Source organism: Babylonia areolata, chromosome 18 (assembly GCF_041734735.1).
Source record: "Babylonia areolata isolate BAREFJ2019XMU chromosome 18, ASM4173473v1, whole genome shotgun sequence".
Classification (NCBI taxonomy): domain Eukaryota; kingdom Metazoa; phylum Mollusca; class Gastropoda; order Neogastropoda; family Buccinidae; genus Babylonia; species Babylonia areolata.
The window spans coordinates 46,057,529-46,078,414 of NC_134893.1; the positions used below are offsets into that span (position 1 = coordinate 46,057,529).

Genomic DNA, 20,886 nt, shown 5'->3' on the forward strand with positions numbered 1-20,886 from the left:
TGTAAAGAGACCGTACCTGTTGGGTGCTTTTGATAGTACTGCGAGTGCATGCACATGTATGTTTGTGTGCATGTGAAAGAGATACCGACAGTCAGACAGAAGTACAGAACTGAGCTGATTTTTGATAAATTATTGTTCTCCAGTAAAGATTCGATAAAGCAGAGCCTGAAATAAGATTCTATCTATTAACTTCATCCATGCTATGTTCTCTCTTTTTTTTCTTCTTTTTTTAAGTGGTCATTACTATGTTGATGATTATTATTATCATCATCATTATTATTATTATGATATTGATGATCTCATACAAGCACAAAAAAATATCAAACATCTCCTGTTTGACATTTGGTAAGCCCTACCACTAGTACCAGCATTTTTTCAACCGTCTACCAGAACTTATATGAAGCTTCTTCACAGTCAAATGGACCAGGCTAAAGAACAAATGAACAAACGCTGTTTTCTGTGTGTGTAAGTTGTTTCAAGTAGATGTTTTCAGTTTCAGTTTCTGTGTATGGTAAAAAGAAGAAAGTGTTTTGCCCGTTCTCCAGCTGGTTGACTTGCCTGTATTGGCTGTTGGTGCGTTCTGTTGTGCCTGTCAAGTGTATGGACATGAAGTAGTTAGTAGTATTTTTTTAAAGATGACATTTGTAGATGTGTGTGTAACAGTGCTATAGGGGAAAGATGGTAATGTGATTGTGTGCTGTGCTTTTTCTTAGAAACATGCTGACACAATGTGTTACCCATGCATGGAAAGCAAGCACACATTTGCACACATGCAAACACAGACACACAGAAACAGTTTCTCTTCTGTTGTTTATATGTAATTATCACTCTGCCCCTTTCTTTCTGTCTGTGCCTGTCTGTCTGTGTACATACCTCTGTTTCTTACTCAGCCTTGTGTAATACTACTACGTTTACTAGAATCGGAATGTTGATTTTCTGTAAAACTATTAACAGCAATAAGAATATAACTGATAAATTCAAAGACAATGAGAACTGAGTTTTGCTTTCTCCTTTGAGAATGGGTTTTCCTGTTTCACTGACTTGTTGCTTTTTGCAGGATAGTGTTTGAAGAACTAAATATAGAAAGTTGTTATGTGCTGACCATGGTTCCCCCTGGTTGGTTTGTGTGTGTGTGATTTCTTTCCTTTTTTTTTTTCATTGCTCCTTGTTACTTGTACACCAAAATGTTGATGGCTTTTGATTCATTCTGATCCTCCCAGATGTTTGATGGCTGTGGTTGTATCTTCACACAGAGATAAATGTAAGTGAGCCAGGCTTCCATCGTAGACCCTACGAGCCCCCTCAAGCCTACTCAGCCCAGTCCTCCCCAGGCGGGGTAGGCCCTTACACAGCTGCACGCAGTCTGAGCGTGGATGAAGGCACACACCACGTGCCCATCATCGTGCGCACCTCCCAGGCCTCCACCCACCCACAGCCCTTCCCACCCGGGCCACAGCGCAACCGCAGCAACAGTGAAAGCATCGACCCCCTTTACCATCTGAGGCCAGCGCATGACCACGGGGGACGCCCTGTGCATGACTCTGGCTTCTCCTCGTGGCAAAGCGGTCTTTCGGATCATTCCCACGGCGGGAGGAATTTCGGAGTAGGCTCCTACGCCACTCTCCCAGCCAAGTCGTCTGCTGGGTCGTCGTCACGCCATCACCACCCAGCTCCTCACCACCATCCACAACAACAGCAACAACAACAACAACAACAGCAGTACCAGCCAGCACAGCAAAAGCAACAACAGCAGCCGGGTCCTGCTCGCTCATCGTCTGGTCAAGCCTCCAGTGTTCCTCTAAACCAGCCCCTGACTGTGGATGCCGATCAGCCCATCAACGATTTTGACTATCACATCTATTCCACCCTCCCCACCATAAAGCCGCTGCGCTCCAACAACCAGCGTGGTGGTGGTGGGCCCTTGGATCTGCCGGAACTGGAGAAGGAGAAGAAGTTCCAGGACTTTTCCCAGCCGCTGTGGACCAACACGGACCTGCCGGTTGCCGGAGCCCCTAGGAGGGATGACAGCCATTCCCCGCCCTCCGACAACGCCGTGTCCAGTTCCGACTCCAGGGACACCATCATCGCCCGCAGCGACGAGACCCGGTCCTCCCGCACAGACTCCACCATCAAGGCGGAGCACCAGTCAGAGCCCATCATGATCCCTGTGCGTGTGGTGCATGAGGACAGTAGGAGGGGCCAGGGAGCCCACCGCTCCCCTGCCGCAGAGTCTGAAGGGATGGATCAGCCGTGGGGCAAAAGAGGTAGGCTGGGCCACGCTACAGGCCATGTGGATGGAGACCATGAGCTCACACCCCTGGCTGTGTAGATTTGGTTGGCGTCTTGGTGTGCTAACAACAGCATGGTAACTCCTCTTCTTCTAACGACGCCTCTCTCCCCCGCTGCGGGGGACTAGATTGCATGGAGTGACTTGGTTTTTTGGGGGAGAAAGCCTAATACTTGTGTGCAGTGATCTCACCTTTTTTTTTTTTTTTTTTTTTTAATCATAAAAAGATGAAGTTTACAGGATAATAATTACATTTGCATGGTTGGAAACAATTCATGAATCTCAGTTACCAGGCGAGTGTTTTTTTCTTCCTACTTCTTTTGGTATCCACTAACAAGATTAATGCCTCTGAGATTTTTATTTTGCCTTAAGTCCTGGTGTCACATTCTTACTTTTGGTATACCTGTTTGTGATAATAATTCTAATCATCTCATTATGTGTTGTTGGATTTGTAATAAACTACATATAACTGTAGATGTTTTGACTGACTTGGTGTTTGTGTTTGATCACAGGATAAATATGAGACTTTTTTTTCACTTTCAATATTGAAGCTGTCCCTTGTGACATGACCAGTTGCCAGTGATCTTGCTCTTTTTTTTTTTTTCTCTCTTAAAGATATATATTTTGCATGATCAGAAATAATTCTCATTTCATATGTAGGTCAAGACAGCTGAACTAAATTTTGTTGTTGTGTTTTTTCTTCTTACATATTCGATTGACCAAAAGGCATGATAGAATATACAGAAATAAAAACCCTGTCAGGGTCGACTCCCTGCCATGATGAACTTAAACTGTCAGAGTATTGATTCTACAGTTGTCAGGAGTCATATCAGATTTTGGATGGCACCATCTGTGCATGTGCATGTTGAGGGAACAATGGGATAAAAATAAACTGTGTGAATGAATGGACTGCTGTGGTTCTGATTCAGTTTGTGCCCCCTGGTATTATGCTGCATAATATTTTCCCTCTTTGCTGTTGAAGGTAAACCACGGATGTGCAGTTGCTAGTAGTACTACTTTGATGTTGAAACAGGGTATGAATGTTGTGATAAAAATGCCATGAAAACTCTTGTGCTCAGTTTGGATGTGTTGTTTCAGATACCCAGAAGGGAGTGATAATGATAGTTGTGATGTGTGATTTTTTTTTTCTTTTTTCTTTTTTTTTTCTGTCTGCTTGTTTAGGTGTTTCTGTGTGTATATTCATTCAATCTTTGTTTCATTATGTGATCAACTTTACATTACAATGAATGATGAATTGTTTAGTTAGGAGCAAACAAATTACACAGACTTGAGGTCAGAATGAAAGTTACAAAAAGAGGTTACAATGATGAGTGGTTGCGTGGTTGCCTTCAAACATGACAGGATGATGAAAAAAAAAAAAAAAAATCCAGAGGTCAGACTCTCAATGCAGGTAGGCACAGGAAATGTTTACATTCAGTCAGTTTTCTTCATATGATAAAGATTAATGCTGATTATTAACGCTATTGTGTGGTTACCTCATTGTGCACATGTATCCCACGACCTGGAAGATGATAATGTTCTGTAGAGTCTTCTCTCCAGTTCACTCACACACACACACACACACACACACACACTGCAAAATGTCTGGCCTTTGTGAGTCTGCAGTTTTCTGGCGGCTTCTCACTTGTTTGCGCTGACATTGTGATCACAGGTGGGACAAAGAAAGCAAAAGATAGACTGTTGTTGCATACAAACTTACTGTGTGTGTTTGAATTGTACTCAGATGGAAACATTGACCCTAGAGGATGGCATGCATGGTGGGGGGATGAGGAGGAGGAGATGTGTGGGGAATCTTTTGTAGTATCTTACAAGTTTGCCACTGATTTGAGTTCTGTAAGCGATGACTGTGGAGATAAGAAGGTGAAAAAGACCATCCTGCCTACAGCTGTTGTGTTATCAACATGAGTGAAGTGAAGTTGAAAACATGGGTGAAGTGGAAATCGACACCGTGGTTACCTTTTAATCTGCTTTTTGCCCCCAAGGGCTCACATTCTGCTCATCTGTTTAGAAAATAATGGGCACCTGAACCTGAATATGTTGTCAGATGTGGGCTCTTCTGTTCTTGTTTCACAAACACACACACACACACACACACACACACACATTCTCTCTCAGTCTCTCTTGTTCACTCACTCCTCTGTATAGCTCTTCTGAAAAGGGTGAACAGAACAATCAAATTATTTTGCAGAGAATTAAACATATAGATCTGAACCAATATATCTGAACTACAATATAACAAAGCAGACAAGCGCCTGTGGCCCCCTGTGTCAGAGATAGGATCAACAGATCCAAAGCGGGCCTATCATGGTATCGGTATATGAATATTTGGGGTTCACTGATCAGCGGTGTGCGGTCATTGTGTCGACATCTCACACATGTATTTATCCCCTCAGGGCCTGCTGTTGTCTCAGCATTTACACAGACATTATGGGTAATTTTGTGGTCGTGGACCGGTTTCTTGTCGATCTTGTTCCATGCTGTTCAGTTTCTGGTGCAACTTCTATATTTGCCATGCAGATGCAGTTTGGTGTGGGGGCAGGAGTTGTTTTCAAACAGCACATGTATGCTGCCAAAAGAAGAAGATGTTTATCTTATTTCAGCTTTTTTTGTTGTTGTTGTTGTCTTCTTTTCTGCTTGTGTTATTTTAATACGTGTGGTGTGTCATAATTGGAAACACAGTTTGGACCTGAATACCTAACTGTCAAGGCAACAATGAATTATCCTTTGCCAGTGGTGGTGGACATGAATAGTTTGGTGACCAGAAAACCAACAAACATGCAGCCAAAAAATAGAAGGAAAGAAAGAGAGAGAGAGAGAAAAAAGAAGCAAAAAAAAAGCAAGGTTGTGCAGTAGGTAATTTCCCAATGTTGTTTGTTCCCCAGTTGTTGAAGGAGCAGACCAGACCTTTCCCAGTGTGCCATCAGAACCCACATCATCCTTTCAAGGTGAACCTCCCTCCCTCTCTTGTCTGTGTGCTTCTGTTTCTGTCTGTCTTGTCTCTCTACACCCCCCCCCCCACCCCGCCCCCACCACCCCCTTCTCACCCTACCCCCACAGGTATACACATACACACTCAAGCACACACAATCACTTACTCAGTTACTGGTATATACATACAATACACCCTCAAACCCTCACACACACATTCTCCCTCTCACACTTCTCTCTCTCTGTCTCTCTCTCTCTCTCACACACACACACACACACACATATTATTCACAGATAGTCACACACTCTTTCTTGTACACACTTATGCATTCACCAGTGCATCAACACAAGTGGACGCATACATAGAAGGATGTATATATAGAGTTTTTGACATGGTAATATAAATCTGCGTCTGTGTGCTTACACACACACACACACACACACACACACACACACACACACAGACATGGAGACACACAGAAACACATTTATTTTTAAATATCCATAAGATTTTGCAAAATGTTTATTGTTTTTTTTTTTCATGTGTATATGTTTGGGGGGGAAAAAAAGAAGAAGAAAAACACCTGTTCCCTTTCTGTAAGAAGAAATGTTTTCATCAGACTAGTTGTAGTAATGTAATGAAAATGTGTTTTTTTTACTCAGAGAAACTGCCAGACCATCAAGTGAATGGACTGAAGAGTCCAGGCTTTTCATCATCAGCTAGAACAGGTAACACACACACACACACACACACACACACACACACACACTGTCTCTCCCTCTCTTTCCCTCTCTCTCTCTCTCAAAACATCGATTTCATGTTTTGCAATAAGAAACCTTATATGATTGTATGAATGTGTGTGTGTGTGTGTGTGTGTGTGTGTGTGTGCATATTATATATGTGGTGTGTGTATGTGTGCATATCCGTTTTGTTTGTTTCATTGTTTTTGTTTTGTTAACCAGTGCTTATTTCTTCTGCCTGTGACTGTGTCCAGAAATTTACTTTCAAATCTTGTTCATCCAAACCTGTCTCCACACCTTTTGACGCTACTCCAGGAATATGGTCCCCGGGGCTGAGTCCCTCCTCTGTGAAGTCGGAGCCAGTGGGGATTAAAGCACCGCCAGCTCAGCAACAGTCGAGCCCACCCGGCAGCTCCCTGAAGAACATCGCTCCTGTCTGGAAGCCCAGCGGCAGTCCCGGAGGAGCGCGCAAGGAGTTCCGACCGGTGCGACTCAACACCAGCGCCATTGCAAAGCCTGCAGAGCGGAAAGCACAGCAGGTCAGTTAGCGTATGGATGGAGAGAGAAGTGTGATCAGAACAAACTGGCGTGTTTATGATTTCAGGTTGTTTGGTTTCTAGATTTGTTGTTAAGCCTTTCAGCAACTTAGATGAACCAGTCTTTTTTTTTTTCTTCTTTTTTTTCCCTGATTTCTTCTTCTTCTTCTTTGTTCGTGGGCTGCAACTCCCGTGTTCACTGGTATGTACATGAGTGGGCTTTTACATGTATGACCGTTTTTACCCCGCCATCTAGGCAGCCAAACTCTGTTTTCAGGTGGTTGGGGTTTTTTTGTGAGTTTTTTTTCCTGATTTGATAACCCTTTCAGTGAAACAGAGAGAGAGAGAGACAGAAAATATGGAATCATATTTGTGCAGAAGAAGAATAATTAAAGGGAAGCAGATTTTTTAAAAACAACAAAAAACAAAATGGAATGAGTGGATAGAGAGAGAACGGAGGGGGGAGGGGGATGGAGAGAGAGAAGCAGATTGAGAGACAGACAAAGAGCACAAGGGATGGAGGGAGAGACACGAGAGACAGAGGGAGAGAGATTGAAGAGACACAGAGACAGAGGGAGAGAGACTGAAGAGACACAGAGACAGAGGGAGAGAAGCGCACAAGAGTGGGCATGTTGGGGGCTGCATGGTAGGGTGTGGTGTGACACCCACTCAGCAGTGAAACTCTGTTGTTCTTATCTCAGCCAGGGGCAGCATCTCCCACATCATGTCCCATTGTTTCAGGCCCAGAAATAGCTGCCACTCCGCTTCTGGGCTGCCTCTGGCTCTGGCTTTGGCCCTGTATGTGTGTAGCAGGAGGCACTGTACCATACCGTTCCTTTAGCTAGCTTCTCACACCATAGGATTGTCTGCAGCTCTTGAGATGGTCAAGTCACTATTGCTGAATTTTTTGGTGCCAGGAAGATTTTCAGGTTCCCGCTGGACTTTCTCTCTCTCTCTCTTTCTCTCTCTTTCTATCTCAGTCTCAGTCTCTCTTAAATTTTGTTGGTTTCTTTCTCTTGCAGTCGGTGCATTGCATTACTTTTGTGTGTGTGTGTGTGTCACTATATATTCATCTGTGTGAAATCCGCGGCTGCTATCCCAGGGCAGAGTATGTCACCACAGTGCAACACCACCCGTATTATTATTTTTTTTCTTTTTTCTGTCTGCAGATATGTTTGTTTTTTTGCTATCAAAGTGGATTTTTCTTCTGAATTTTGCCAGGGACAGCTGTTCTGTTGCCATGGGATCTTTTACATGCAGTAAGTTCATGCTGCACATCAGACTTCAGTTTTTCTTCTCATCCATATGACTAGCATCCAGACCTGACCAGCACCACTCAAAGTCTGATCGAAGGGGTGGGGGGGGGGGGGGGGGGAGAAAATTCTGGCAAGCGTGGTATTCGATCCAGTGCCCTCATCAGATTCTCTCACTTCCTATGTGGGACGCATTACCACAACAAAGCCACGGCTCCACACATGAGAGTAATACAATACAATACAATACAATACAATACAATGTAGTTGTCATCGTTGCAGGAGCGGGCCCCCAAGCCGGAGGAGAGCTACGCATGGCAGCCCCCACGCTCCGCGGCCTCCTCAACCTCCTCTGAACCCCAGGGCTTCGCTGGTGCTGGTGCTGGTGCCGGTGGTGGCTGGAGCCGCTGCCCCTCCTCCTGTCTCTTCCCTGAAGTACACCCCGCCCCCCATGTCCACCACAGCCACCTCCAGCGCCCTCTTCTCCCCGGGTGGGGGCAGTTCCTCCAGGCCGGCGGATGGCTGGGAGCGAGGAGGGGGGGGCAGGGCTGGGGGGGACCGCCAGCACTCACGGACCAACGGTAGTGTCAGTGACAGTGTGTTCGATGGCCCTGCCGCCACCGCCAGGGACGATGAGGTGCGGCTGCCCTCCACACAGAGTCCCTACATCACCCTGCTGCAGAAAAGTCGAGGTGGGTCCAGAGGGGTTTTTTTTTTCCGTTTTTTGTTGTATTTTTGGGGGGGGTTCGGGGTGGGGGGCCTTGGTGGGAGGGGGTTGCAGGGGGTGTTGTTGTTGGGGTTTTTTTTTTTTTTTGTGTGTGTGTGTTTTTTTTATCTCCCGAGTGGAGTTTTTAGCTTTTTGGTGGGAGGAAGATGTGGTGGATTCAATGCTAATGAACAGATTTTGAAAATCAAATCAGCTCTAAGTGGAGTTTTGTTGTTGTTTTTTTAATCTCCCTAGTGGAGTGTGTGTTATGTGGGGTGGTTTTTTTTTTTTTTTTTCTACGTTTTTGGTTGGTTTCATTTTTGGGGGGAATTGGGGGGGAGGGGTTCAATATTTATGTGAAGATATTGAAATTCAAAGCAGATCTGGTGGCCAGGGTGGGGGGGGAGAGTTATCAATTTTTAACGTCTTGAATGTGGATGCATTTTTTGGTTTGGGTGGATGTATTTTCTGGAATGCATTAAAAAAAACCCAACACTTTTTATGTTTAATGTTAATGTGAAGATTTTGAAAGTTGGAGTTTGTTGTTTTTTTAAGGTAGAGTTGTGGATTGTGACTGCCATGAATGTGGACACTTTTTTGTTGTTGTTTTGGGTGATCTATTTTTTTGGAGTATATCTCTCTGGTATGTATTTTTCTTGTATGCATAACATATATTTTGTGATATCTGAAGGTTTGGATCTTGCTTTGACATCAGTGAATGAGGTGTTCAGCTTCTTGGGATTTTCTTTTCTTTTTTTTTTCTTGCTTTTTTTTTTTTTTCTTTTTATAATTCTTTTTATATACAAGACTGATGGGTTTGTTCATCAAAGAAAGAAAAAGTGAAAGAAAAAGAACCCCCCCAAAGTCTGGATACATTCATTTGTAAAATGACATTGATACAGAATGCAGTGTCACCTTCATGTTGCCTGGGTTAGAATTAACAGTTATGACATTACTTTTTCTGACAAACATCCGTCCAGTTCTACATGTCTGTCTGTCCTGTCCAGTCAGTGTTTGAATTGGTAATAGCATAAGTATTTGTATTATTTGATGTGATGACTGCCACCACAACATCTACGAGCATTGCTCACTGTTTTTGATAGATGTTCCTTTGACAAATTGTGTTACCATCCTTGTTGTCCGTGGTCTTTCAGAGAATGAAACTCAAGGCGATTTGAACTTTAGCCATATAAGCAGCAAGAAGCCTATTATGGTATCATCTGGTAAGACGTTTTCATGTGGAACATTTGACAGCTCATTAACAAAACACACCTGAGGCTTGGAGCTTGCATATTATATATAGTGTCTGTGTGTGTGTGTTTCTTCCCCTTGATTCATACATAACACAGATGTTGCATTTACTGAAACCAGAGAACTTTACTAATGTTGAAAGTTGTGTAATTAATTCAGGGATGATGCTCTTTAGTTGTCTTTTTTGTGTGTCCTTAGTAAAGTTTTTTTTTAATTTTACTTCTTTTTTTTTTGAGTTGTAATAGTGTTCTTTATTTGAGTGGTAACCTTACGGAGTGCCTCTTGAAATGTTATCTAACGCACTGGGACTTTGTCTTTGAATGCAAGCGGACAAAGAAAAAGGTACTGCACACACTTCATTGTACACCACAGTCTTCACATTCAGTGTTTTGTTGGGAGTACCTGTTTCCCTATTTGTTTTGGGTACCTATTTCCCTGTGTGTGTACGCCATGCTTTGTGGTTGGGGGCCGGGGCGTATTTGTTTTGCACTGTTTTGCAGTCTGCTTCTTTGCTTCTCAGATATGTTGATGTCTGCTTCTCAGCTGTGGTGTTTGTAAACTTGATTTTCAAGCAATGAATTGCTTAGGGTGATATGGTAACACATGTATCCGGCATTTAGATGGGTTTTGGGGGAAAACAGATCGTAATAAAACATGACATTCTTGGCACAGTATAATTTCTGAAATTCTTGTCACACAATTATGATGGATTCAGGTAAATTCAGAGGCTCATGATTTTTGTTTTTAGAAGCAGTCATCAAGTCATATCAGCAGACCTGAAGTTCTGTGCTTACTTTGACATGCATACAGACACAGACACAGACAATAGCATATACACAGATGGGCACTTTAGCCCATGCAGCTTATTAATGCCATGTTATTAGGACCAATCATGGCATCTGTCAGACACATTGGTTTAATTTGGGGTGTTGCAAGTGTCCCTATCTGAGGGCATCAGATGTGTACATTATGTCTGATAGTTAACTCTGCCATCCTTCAGCATCATCATGTGAACTATGTGTTAGGTCTTTAGTTAATGAGATTCTATACTGGGATATTACTGAACACATGAAAACCATGTTTTCAGAAAATAAACATGTTTGTTGGGGACAGACCTGACACAGTGTTTGTAAAACTACAAGCTGCAAATTGTTCCAGACCCAGTACTGTTTCCAAAAGGAGTTGAATAAAAGGAAGACCCGAACATACAATCAACTTGCCATGGACAAGATTGCATGTGCAACACACATGTCAATGTATTCTAACATGGGTGTGTCTGTCAGTTGTAGCATGATTATAACATTAAAAAATGATATGTCGTTATCAGAAGACTGGACTTTTACATTAAAATTCATTGCTGTTACACACTGTGCAGGTGTTGGAACTGCATGCTGAATTGACAAGCATGGGTGTATTACTACCACACGTTTAGCATGACTGATGCGCACATACACATGTTGATAGTTTGTAAATACTATGAATTTAGTGCGATTGATCCACACAGGCACACATAGATAGGTTTGTTGATACTGAGGATTTACCATGATGGATGTGCACAAATACACAATGATAGATTTGTTAACACCATTGATCCAGCATGATCGATGCGCACAAACACACGTTGATAGGTTTGTTGATGCCATGGGTTTAGCATGATCTATCCACGCAAACACACATTGGATAAGTTTGTTGATATGACAGATATAGCATGATTAGTGCACACAAACAAATGTTAGCAGGTTTGTTAATACCACAGATTTAGCATGATCGATGCACACAAGCACACGTTGATAGGTTTCTGTTTGCCCTCCACCCACGCACTGCACAGCCACGAAGACTTACATTAATTAAGTTAAACCTGTTGTGTGGCCTTGCTGGCCTGAGGCATTCTGCACTTGCTGGACCAAAGCTTTGCTTCCACCCAGTTAGTTGTATGGAGTTATGAAATCCTTTACTCGATTATTGCTTGGAATATAAGCTGTCACATCAGAATCAGATGTGGTGTTGTCTCTCCAGAAATGTGACTGTGTGATCTCAGGATTTGTCAGATTCGTGTTGAAAGTCTTAAGGCAAAGATGTTTTTTTTTTGGTTTCTCTTTTTTTTCTTTTCTTTTTTTCTCTCTCCTTAACCTTAAAAAAAACAACAAACCAAACTTTTCTTTTCATTTTTTTCACCAGAAAAATGTTTATCAGTCATGGTTGAACTGCTCAGAAAGGAGAATAAATAAATCTTTTTTGAAGGCAGGAAGGAAGGATACATGTGTGATGATGAGATAGGTATCACTCATAGGAATCCACAACTGCAGTGGTGGTCCTTCTTGCATAGTGGAAAACTAAAATCAGCTGATATTTCGAGTGCAGCAGTTTACAAGTCACAGTAGTCAGTCTCACTGGTTGATGACAGTGAGGTTGTGGGGTTGAGCCTCACCTCTGACCTCCGTAGAGGATATTTTTTAACCGCAACCAGATTCTGCCCACTGCTGAATCTCCTTCTGCGTTCATAGGCAGCAACTCCCATATATTGATATGCTAATGATTTTTAAATTTTTTTTATCATGTGTGACAGTTTTCACCTTGACAATTTAGGCAGCCATATTGTTCTGTTTGGTGGAATACACGTGCTGAGTATGTTTGTGTCTCCATTTCTGTATCGAAACATTTTGCGTGTAAAGTATTAATTTGTGTATGTGTAATTCGCACCTCACAAACCCCAAAAGTAAGTGTAAGTTTTTGTATGTTCTTTTTACAGTGAGAAATAAAGCAAGAACAAAATACTAAATCACATATTTTGTCTCCTACAACATTAATTTTGTCATTTCTTTTCTGTGCTTGGTTCCTATATTTCATTTGATTATGTCATAGTGCAGTGGGCTTTCTGTGCTTTTTCTGCCAACATTTATATTCGTGTAAAGATTTTTTGTTAGACCTTTTTTTGCCAGTGTTGATTCAAGTATTCTCTTGTTTACCTCTTCATTTACATATCAGTTCAGTCATTAAGTTCTTCTTTTTTCTGTGTGTATATCTGTAGATGCTTTGCGTTTAGAAGATTTATGGCTTGAAAAGTTACCATGCGAAATGTAGACAGGATAGAATTCTTGATCTGTCTGGGGTTTGCTTCATGCTGTGGGTCCCAGCTGACTCTCTGTCCCTGTTTCTGTCTGGCTTTGTCTCTGTCTCTGTCTCCACCTCTCTGTCTGATCTGTCTCTGTAGCTTGTCTTTATCATTATCCGTCTGTCTATGAATATAAGTTGCTTTACTGTGATACCTCTTATTTTTTGTGAGCTACAGAAGTGCTGCTTTTTGGTTTAATTTTTATCCTGGTGATTTTTTATTTTTATATGAACTATGATCTTTGTAGTTGCATACTTTGTGTTTGTGTGTGTGTGTGTGTGTGAGAGAGAGAGAGAGAGTATGGGTGTTTGCGTGCGTGCGTGCGTGTGTGTGTGTGTGTGAGTGGCGTGGGAGTGGAGTGCAATGCGACTGAAATGGAGAGGCATGTGAATTTCAGTAATCTGTATATTTGTATATAACTATTTCCATTTGGTGCCATTTAAAGTATCTTTCTATTTTTCATTCATTTTATTTGTTTGTTGTTTTCTTTTTATGTTGGACACGTGCTGCTGCCAAAAGTTTGTGTATTGTGTATTGTCTGTCTGTCTGTCCATCTGACTGTCCGTGGAGTTCTCTCTGCCTGTCTCCCTCCTCTCCTGGCTTGAGATGGGTCGAATTGAAACAGTTACGGGTTTTGACCAAACATGTTCAGGCAAATAATAATCATTATAATATGTGTTCAGTTGCATTCTCATTCACACATGTGCATGAGTTGTGTGGGAAATAATAATACATTTTTATGCCCTTTTTTTTATCCACCTGGTGATGAACATGTATCACTGTCTTTTTAATTTTATGACAAACAAGAATAACTTAAGAAAAATTCAGCGTCTTGTTGATGGGAAATGAAAAATGTTAAAACATGGGGAATATTCTACCCCTTCAGGCTTGTGTATGTGTTTGACATGATCCTCCCACAGGTGCAAACTGCAATTATTTGCGTGTAACATGTCAGGAGTTTTGACATATGTGATGTCTGGTGGAGACTATGCTCACTGCCCAAGTTTGTGATGTTTACCAGAGACTGATTATCACACAGTTTTCTCTGCATCTGCTTTTGTTGGTCATTACAGCTCAGTATTTATTGTAGTGGTAGCACTAATACATTTAACATAGATCAGTCATTTCTTTGTCCTATGAATGTGATAATTTGTATGTTCAATTTTTTTTTTTTTTTTTTTTTTTTTTTTAGCAATGTGTCTATACACTTAAGTATAAGTGTATTTGAGGTTGGTGGGTTTTTTTCTTCTGTACAGGAGTATGTTATGACATTTGTCAACAAAAATCAGAATTCACATTATTTGCTCTCAGTTCTGCAGAAAGTGCCAGGTTGTCTAATATTCAGAGGATCGTGATGTCATTTGTTTGAAAGTGAATGCCATTACCATTGTTCACACTAAAGTTTCTGCAGGGGAATGAGAGAAAAGGAACTGAACAGAAACACCCCTTAAAAAGGAAAAAAACAAATTGAAGGAAGAATATTGTAAAATGGAAAATCGCAGGTTCAACAGTCCAGCACCACCACACAGTGACAGCATCATCAAGATCAATCAGGCAAACAGAAACATACTAGAAATACAAACATTGCCATAATGTCCAGTCATGCTTAATTGTGCATGTGTGTGTGTGTGTGTGTGTGTGTGTGTGTGTATGTGTGTTTACCCATTTCTTAAAGCACCTAGAGTTCTTTTTAGAGAATAGGTGTGACATGATAAATCCGCATTATTATTCATTATTATTGATTGAAGGTTAACTGTTTCAGCCCCTTTTTTTTTCACACTGCAAGGGTGAAAAAAAAAAGAAAAAAGAAAGAAACACTACAAAAAACTGCTATATAACTTCACATTGTGACTCATTACCATCAATTGAATAGTAAACTGTTAAACTCTAGTTCTATTTCACCTTGCAAGTCTGAAAAAAAAGAAAAAAAAAAAAGAAAAAGAAGAAAAAGCACACCCAAACCCCGCATCCCCCGAAAAAAAAAAACCAACACAAAAAAAACATACAGTAACACAGCATGTGTGTGGGCGCGACGTTCTCCATCGCAGAGGGCCAGCTCCCCCGCGGGGCCCAGTACCTTGGAGAGAAGGTGACCGTCGAGGGGGACAGGCAGCACACGGACACCTTCTACGCCACGCCCTCGCAGGAGGTCACCACCACCAGCCGCAAGGTGGAGCAGAAGCCCGTGGTGTACGACGGCATCGGGCCCGTGGACAAAGAGGGCGTGCCGCTCGCCTTCAGGAAGGTAGGGTAGTGGGTGTTGTTGTGTTGTGTCGTGTTGTGTTTTGTTGTGTTGTGCTGCGTTGTGTTCTGATGGGTGTTTTATTGTTCTGTGTTGTACTGTATTCAGAAAAGGTGTTGTGTTGTGCTGTGCTACACTGTATTGCACTGCACTGTATCATACTGTACTATATCATACTGTATTTGATTGCTCTGTATTGTACTGTATTGTATTGTATTGTATTGTACTACTGTATTGTACTGTATTTTATTGTATTGTACAGCATTGTATTGTGCTGTGTTGTATTGTGTTGCTTTCTATTGTATTGTATTGCTTTTTGTTGTTGTTGTTGTCGTCACAACAGATTGCTTTGTGTAAAATTTGGGCTGCTCTTTCCTGGGGAGAGCACCTTTTTACCTACTCTCTCTCTCTCTGTATGGAAGTGTATTTGATTTCCAATGAAAGTACTTTTTTTTTTCTTCAAACATTGCCACCGAAAACCCTTTTGCTGTTGTTGGTTCTTCCTCATGCCCTAAGTGCATGCTGCACATGGGTCCTCAGTTGATTGACTGTCTCACCCAAATGACTAGCTCTCAGATCACCACTCAAGGACCAGTGGAGGAGGTAGCGAAAATCGCAGTCCATATTTTGGAACCAAACCTGTGGACACTCGCCTCCTTGTCGGGCGCCTTGCCGCTTTTAGACTGCTCCAGGGAGGTGGCAGTAGTAAGAGAGCAGCAATTGATAACAGAAAGTAAAGTTAAAAAGTAGAAATGGGGGGGTACATGGTGAAATGATTATTTAAAAAATGAAGAAGAATAACAAAAAATATAAAAAAAAAATAAAAAAAAGGAAAGAAAATCATGTGGGGATGCTCATGATCTTGCTTCAAATATAAAGGATCATTGTTGTCATCCATGGGAGGGCTTTTAGAACATGGTGACCTACATACCGACTGTCACTGAATCACTCAGCAGTGGTGCAGGGTCTCCTGTGGAGAGTGGTCTCATTGCGAACCAACCCTGACAGTTTCCCCGCGAGACTAGTCTCTGGTGCTGGGACTGTGTGATAGATAAACCTGGGCATGGTTGTGGACAGGGGATTCAGAATGAGCAGATGGGAAGTAATGCCCTCTGACATGGTGCGAATGGTCAGCAAGGAAAACAAAACAAGAAAGAAAGAAAGAACGGTTAAGAACTGGTTAAAACATGTGGGTAGCTTTCAGGATGTAAGTGATCATTGTGGAGATATTCATTGCAATGTTTGTGTAGAAAGATAGGTACATATATAATGATATAATAATGATAATAATACTACTAATAATAATATTTTATTTTTATATAGCGCTACAATGCAAGCATGAGCAAGCTCTAAGCGCTTTACAACCCAGTACCTAAAGTGAAACAAGAAAGCACATAAAATGTAGTGGAAACATAAAACAGAATCATTGATATTGTAATAACACAGTGCACAAAACCCACAAAGTAACATGCTCTCAATACTACAACTGTTACACTCCAACACACACACACACACACACACACACACACACACACACACGTGTATTTATATTCTATATTGATTGCATGTTTTATGTGTGCAGTTAAGTTATGAGTGTTTAGTATGCGTACAGTATTGATTTCATCTTGTTTCAGAATGTGCAAGAAGAGAAGCAGCATGACTGGTATAAACAGATGTATCGCAGTTTACATAAAACGGACAAGAAAGAAGGTAAAATTGATAATTACATGTTTTTTGTTGTTGTTGTTGTTTTTGTTGAAGTTGTTTTTCCCAAACCAATATAAGATTTTCTTGAACTATAGCAAAAATACTCACTTTTTATTTATGCACCTATGTATCTGTTCTGACCCATTAGGTGTTGTTATTCTTGTATTCGTGATAATTTTATTTCATTTATCTTTTATGTTTTATCCGTTTTGTGTTTTCTCTGCTGTGATTTGCACACATTTCTGAGTAGAATTTTAGAGGATGAGGGCTCTGTGTGTGTGTGTGTTTGTGTGTGTGTACACCCGTGCACTTTGTTGTTCTCAGAAAATGAGATTTCTGGCATAACATGGATGCGAGCAACTTAAAAAAAAGAAAAGTTAGCAGCTTTGAGTTTCACACATCTTTGCTGTGGTCATTCAGTTTAGACTGTTGACACTAGTTGCCAGAAAGTTTGTCTTTATTGTTCCATTTTATCCTTCAGTGAGATGTTGGAGAGGTTAGTTTGCAATGGAATTTTTGTTCTTGTCTCCCTTTTCTGATTGATAAAACTTACAAAACTCTACAGACCAGAAAGAAATGTAAATGTATGCCTGTCCTAATGAAACTATTTCTCAGTGTATGTAATGTTGTTGCATGCACATATTGTGTTTAATTTGTCACACTCTGATTTTTATATTTTATTACTGTAGGTTTGATGTGTCTGCATGAGCACTGAATCTGTTTGAAAGCAAATCCACTATTACATTTTATGTGTTATCCAAAGTTTTGAGGGTGTTGTAGCAAATTGGGCAGTTGAATGCCATTTTCTTTCATTTCTTTCCTTTTTTTTTGTTTGTTTGTTTTTTGTTTTTTTGCTTGCAATAATGTCTAGTGCAATGAACTTTGTTAAGTTCTAGTTTTTGTAAGATCCCCCAAAACATTGTGTATTTGTAAGCAGTTTTAAGTGTAAAAGATGAGCTTCAAGCTGTATTTCAGTGGTGTGTGTGTTTGTGAGTGTGGAGTTACATTTTTTTTTAAATCATATTTTGGTCATTTGTGAAATCATGCACTCCTGTCCCATATTTTGCATCAAGAAGTGTACTTTTTAACAGTTCTTTATTAATAATATATATTTGTCAGATTCAGTTATTTCTGATGATAGATAACATATTCTTGATGATCTGAGAAGTGTAATGTTAAGAATTTATTGTCCAGACAAGTTGGATTATTTCTTTTGATAATTTGTTGAAGTTGTTGCATAGCTTATAATCAGCCATTTTGTTCCCTTGAACTATTTGTGTTGACAGTCTCATGAGGTTGTGACACAGCGTAAGATGTATGGACTATACGGACTCCATTTGTTTCCAGGACATGTCCTTCACCTCTCGGTACAATTTGTATATATGAGGATAATCTTTTCCATAGCTTGTTGCAACGCTGCATTCACACAGTGTCTACCTCATAAAGTTACTCAGTGTGCTTGCACCAGATCTCTCTTTTTTTTCTTCTTTTTTTTCACCATCTCTCTTGTATTTCTTCTTTATATTTCTCTCACTCTGTCTGTCTTGTGTTTCTGCCTCCTACCCCTCCCCATCACCCCCACCTCACCACCCTCTTCTTTCTCTCTCCTACACTCTTGTCTCCACCTTTCACATGTCTGCTACAGAATTGCTGATTTTCTCTCAATATTGTCATGATCACGGTTATGAATACATGTTATGTCAATGTCTTGTCTTTGTATTGAATACATGAATGTGCATGAATGACCTGTGGCCTTGTGAAGAGGGATTTGGTCATAACGTACAGCACTCAGTGTTTCCTTTATGCACATCCCTTCTTCTTCTTCTTTTTCCAGATCGGCTTGGAATAAATGATATGATAGACTCCATTTTCGAGAAAGCAGGTGCCTGTATATTCCTTTCTCTACATGGCTCTTTCGGAATGGACTCACCTGGTTCCTACTTAACTCCTCCCCTCCTTTTTTTCTGAAAACAATGTCTCAGCTTGTTGGAAGGGGTGCTGTCCCTCTGTCTAACCCATCATTCATTGGCATGAGCTCATTCCCTTAAACACACCAGACTTACTAATCACATTCGCCTCTTGATCATTCATGTAACTGGGATCTGTGTTACCAGTTCTGCATGTCCTTTGCTGGGGAAAACCCCTCTGTGTAGAATTAACAAAGTGCTTTGGGGGGGGGACGGTACGTGTAAATAATTATCTGGCATGGCTTTCCTGTAGCTGGCAACTGCTGACAGATTGAACAAAAAGGTGTGGTGCCAGTGAACTGGAGGAAAGATTCTACCTTGTACCCCTTCTCCTGACCACTTCCATTCCTCCCACCCCATTCCTGTTCAAAATAAAACCAGCTGTTTTGTTGTTACTTACTGTACTACATCAGTGTTGCACCCAGGGTACTTCGTTGTTAGGACAAAGCGGCTCAAGACTCTGGAACAAGATCTCAGTACTGTCTCTTCCCAATGCTGCCCAGCTTCTTCCTCTTGACACTGAAGGCTGTCTTGCTGAATACGAAGGCTCAAAGCATGATGAAGGGGGTAAAAGCAAATGAACTCTGTATCAGCGATAAGTCATCCATGCAGACATTTTCAAACAGAAATGATTCAGAAGGCAGATTGGATGTATGGAGGCAGATTGAAACAGAGGGTTTAGGGGAAGGGGGAGAATATTACAGAATATTGATCTCATAGAACTTTTTGTTGTTGTTGTTCAGAAGTGATTCGCTTTTATAACTGTCCAGCTTTCTGGTGTCTTGGATAAGGTCAGAGTTCAGACTGTTGTCTGTTTATGCTTGTTTGTGTGTCATAATCAGTTGTATGGAGACTGTACATGCTTTTTTGCTGTTGTGCTGACAGAAATTGCCAGAAGCATATGTAGTTGTCTGCTGTGTAAGAAAGCAAGTGGGTAATTGACTGCCAGGGCATCAGTTTGAACCAACCATCCCCACAGTGGGTAAATTTACTGCACATTTTCTTTAAGTTTTAAAAGGATTTTGGTCTGATGCCTGGGTGCAACACTGCTAGATTATTGATGAATTTTCCCTAATTTTTTTATAGATTTTTTTGTATTCCAGTATCTTTTTTTTTTTATTAATTGATTTCTTTTATAATCTATTTTAATTTTTATATTTCTTCAGTTGTATTGATGTAATATTCTTATTATATTTTTTTTAATTAATTTTTTTATATATTTTTTAATGTTTATCAATTCTGAATATGGTTGAATATTTTTACTTTATTTTTGTCAAACCCTATTTATGTTCATTATTGTTTTTTTAATTTATAATTATTTTTTTTCTGTTTTATTCTTTACTTTATTATTGTATATAAGTCGGTCTGTGTGTTTCTTTCTTCACATTTGGCATGGGTTTTATTTGCTGTGAGAAACAATAATAATGTGTGCTCCTACTGGTCTATGTACAAAAAATCCCTGACAACAGGTCCAAGTGAAGTCAGAAGTGCTTCCCATTCATTCCTGATGAATTGACGCCACTACCTATAAATGTAGCGTGAATAATCCAGAGTCATGTTTCCTGGTCTTATCCACCCCCACCCCACCCCACCCCACCCCCACCCCCGTGCCTTCACTTTTATAGTGGTGCAACGGAATAGCTGTTCACTTTTCCATTCAGAGAGAGAATTTTGATTGAGGAAGTTTTTACCATTGATATAACTGATTTTTGTCATGTTTTATTTGTTAAGGTTTCTCTGATTTTTTTCATTTTACAAAGAAATATTCTGGACCTTAGATTATCATTATGTATAATCTGGCAATCTCAGATAAATCTGATATGATAGTTGTAGGTAATTTTGAAATCTTTTTACATTTTTTTAATCTAAATTCTCAAAGGGCATGCTAAGTGAGAATTTCAGTGATGATTTCATGATCCTGCAGAAGTGACTCTGATATATGTTTTACATATTTTATTATTTTTTGTTTGTTTGTTTGTTTTATTATGTTATTTTGTTTGTTATTTATCCAGAGTTGTCATTTTTTTCCCCACACAATGATTTTAATGCCTGGTGTGGGGATGAACAGAAAAGTTGATGTGAGAACGGGGGCAGGCTGGTTTCTGTCATATGAGTCCTCTAAAGAGATGTGTTTG

General features: G+C 40.6%; 2 protein-coding genes across 2 annotated transcripts in view; both read left to right on the top strand.

Moving 5' to 3' along the window:
- Positions 1–5,955, top strand: part of LOC143292838 (PDZ and LIM domain protein 4-like) — a 92,140-nt gene extending 86,185 nt beyond the window's left edge. Inside the window, exons 3-4 of the mRNA XM_076603454.1 lie at positions 5,191–5,253; positions 5,900–5,955. Coding sequence (XP_076459569.1) covers positions 5,191–5,197 — 7 coding nt within the window. The 3' untranslated portion in view covers positions 5,198–5,253; positions 5,900–5,955. The remainder of the gene's footprint in view (positions 1–5,190; positions 5,254–5,899) is intronic.
- LOC143292252 (uncharacterized) overlaps positions 5,881–20,886 on the top strand; it is a 106,973-nt gene continuing 91,967 nt past the window's right edge. Inside the window, 8 exon segments of the mRNA XM_076602439.1 lie at positions 5,881–5,965; positions 6,293–6,520; positions 7,215–7,311; positions 8,049–8,458; positions 9,627–9,695; positions 14,884–15,080; positions 16,712–16,787; positions 18,619–18,666. Of these exon segments, the coding sequence (XP_076458554.1) occupies positions 5,881–5,965; positions 6,293–6,520; positions 7,215–7,311; positions 8,049–8,458; positions 9,627–9,695; positions 14,884–15,080; positions 16,712–16,787; positions 18,619–18,666 (1,210 nt within the window).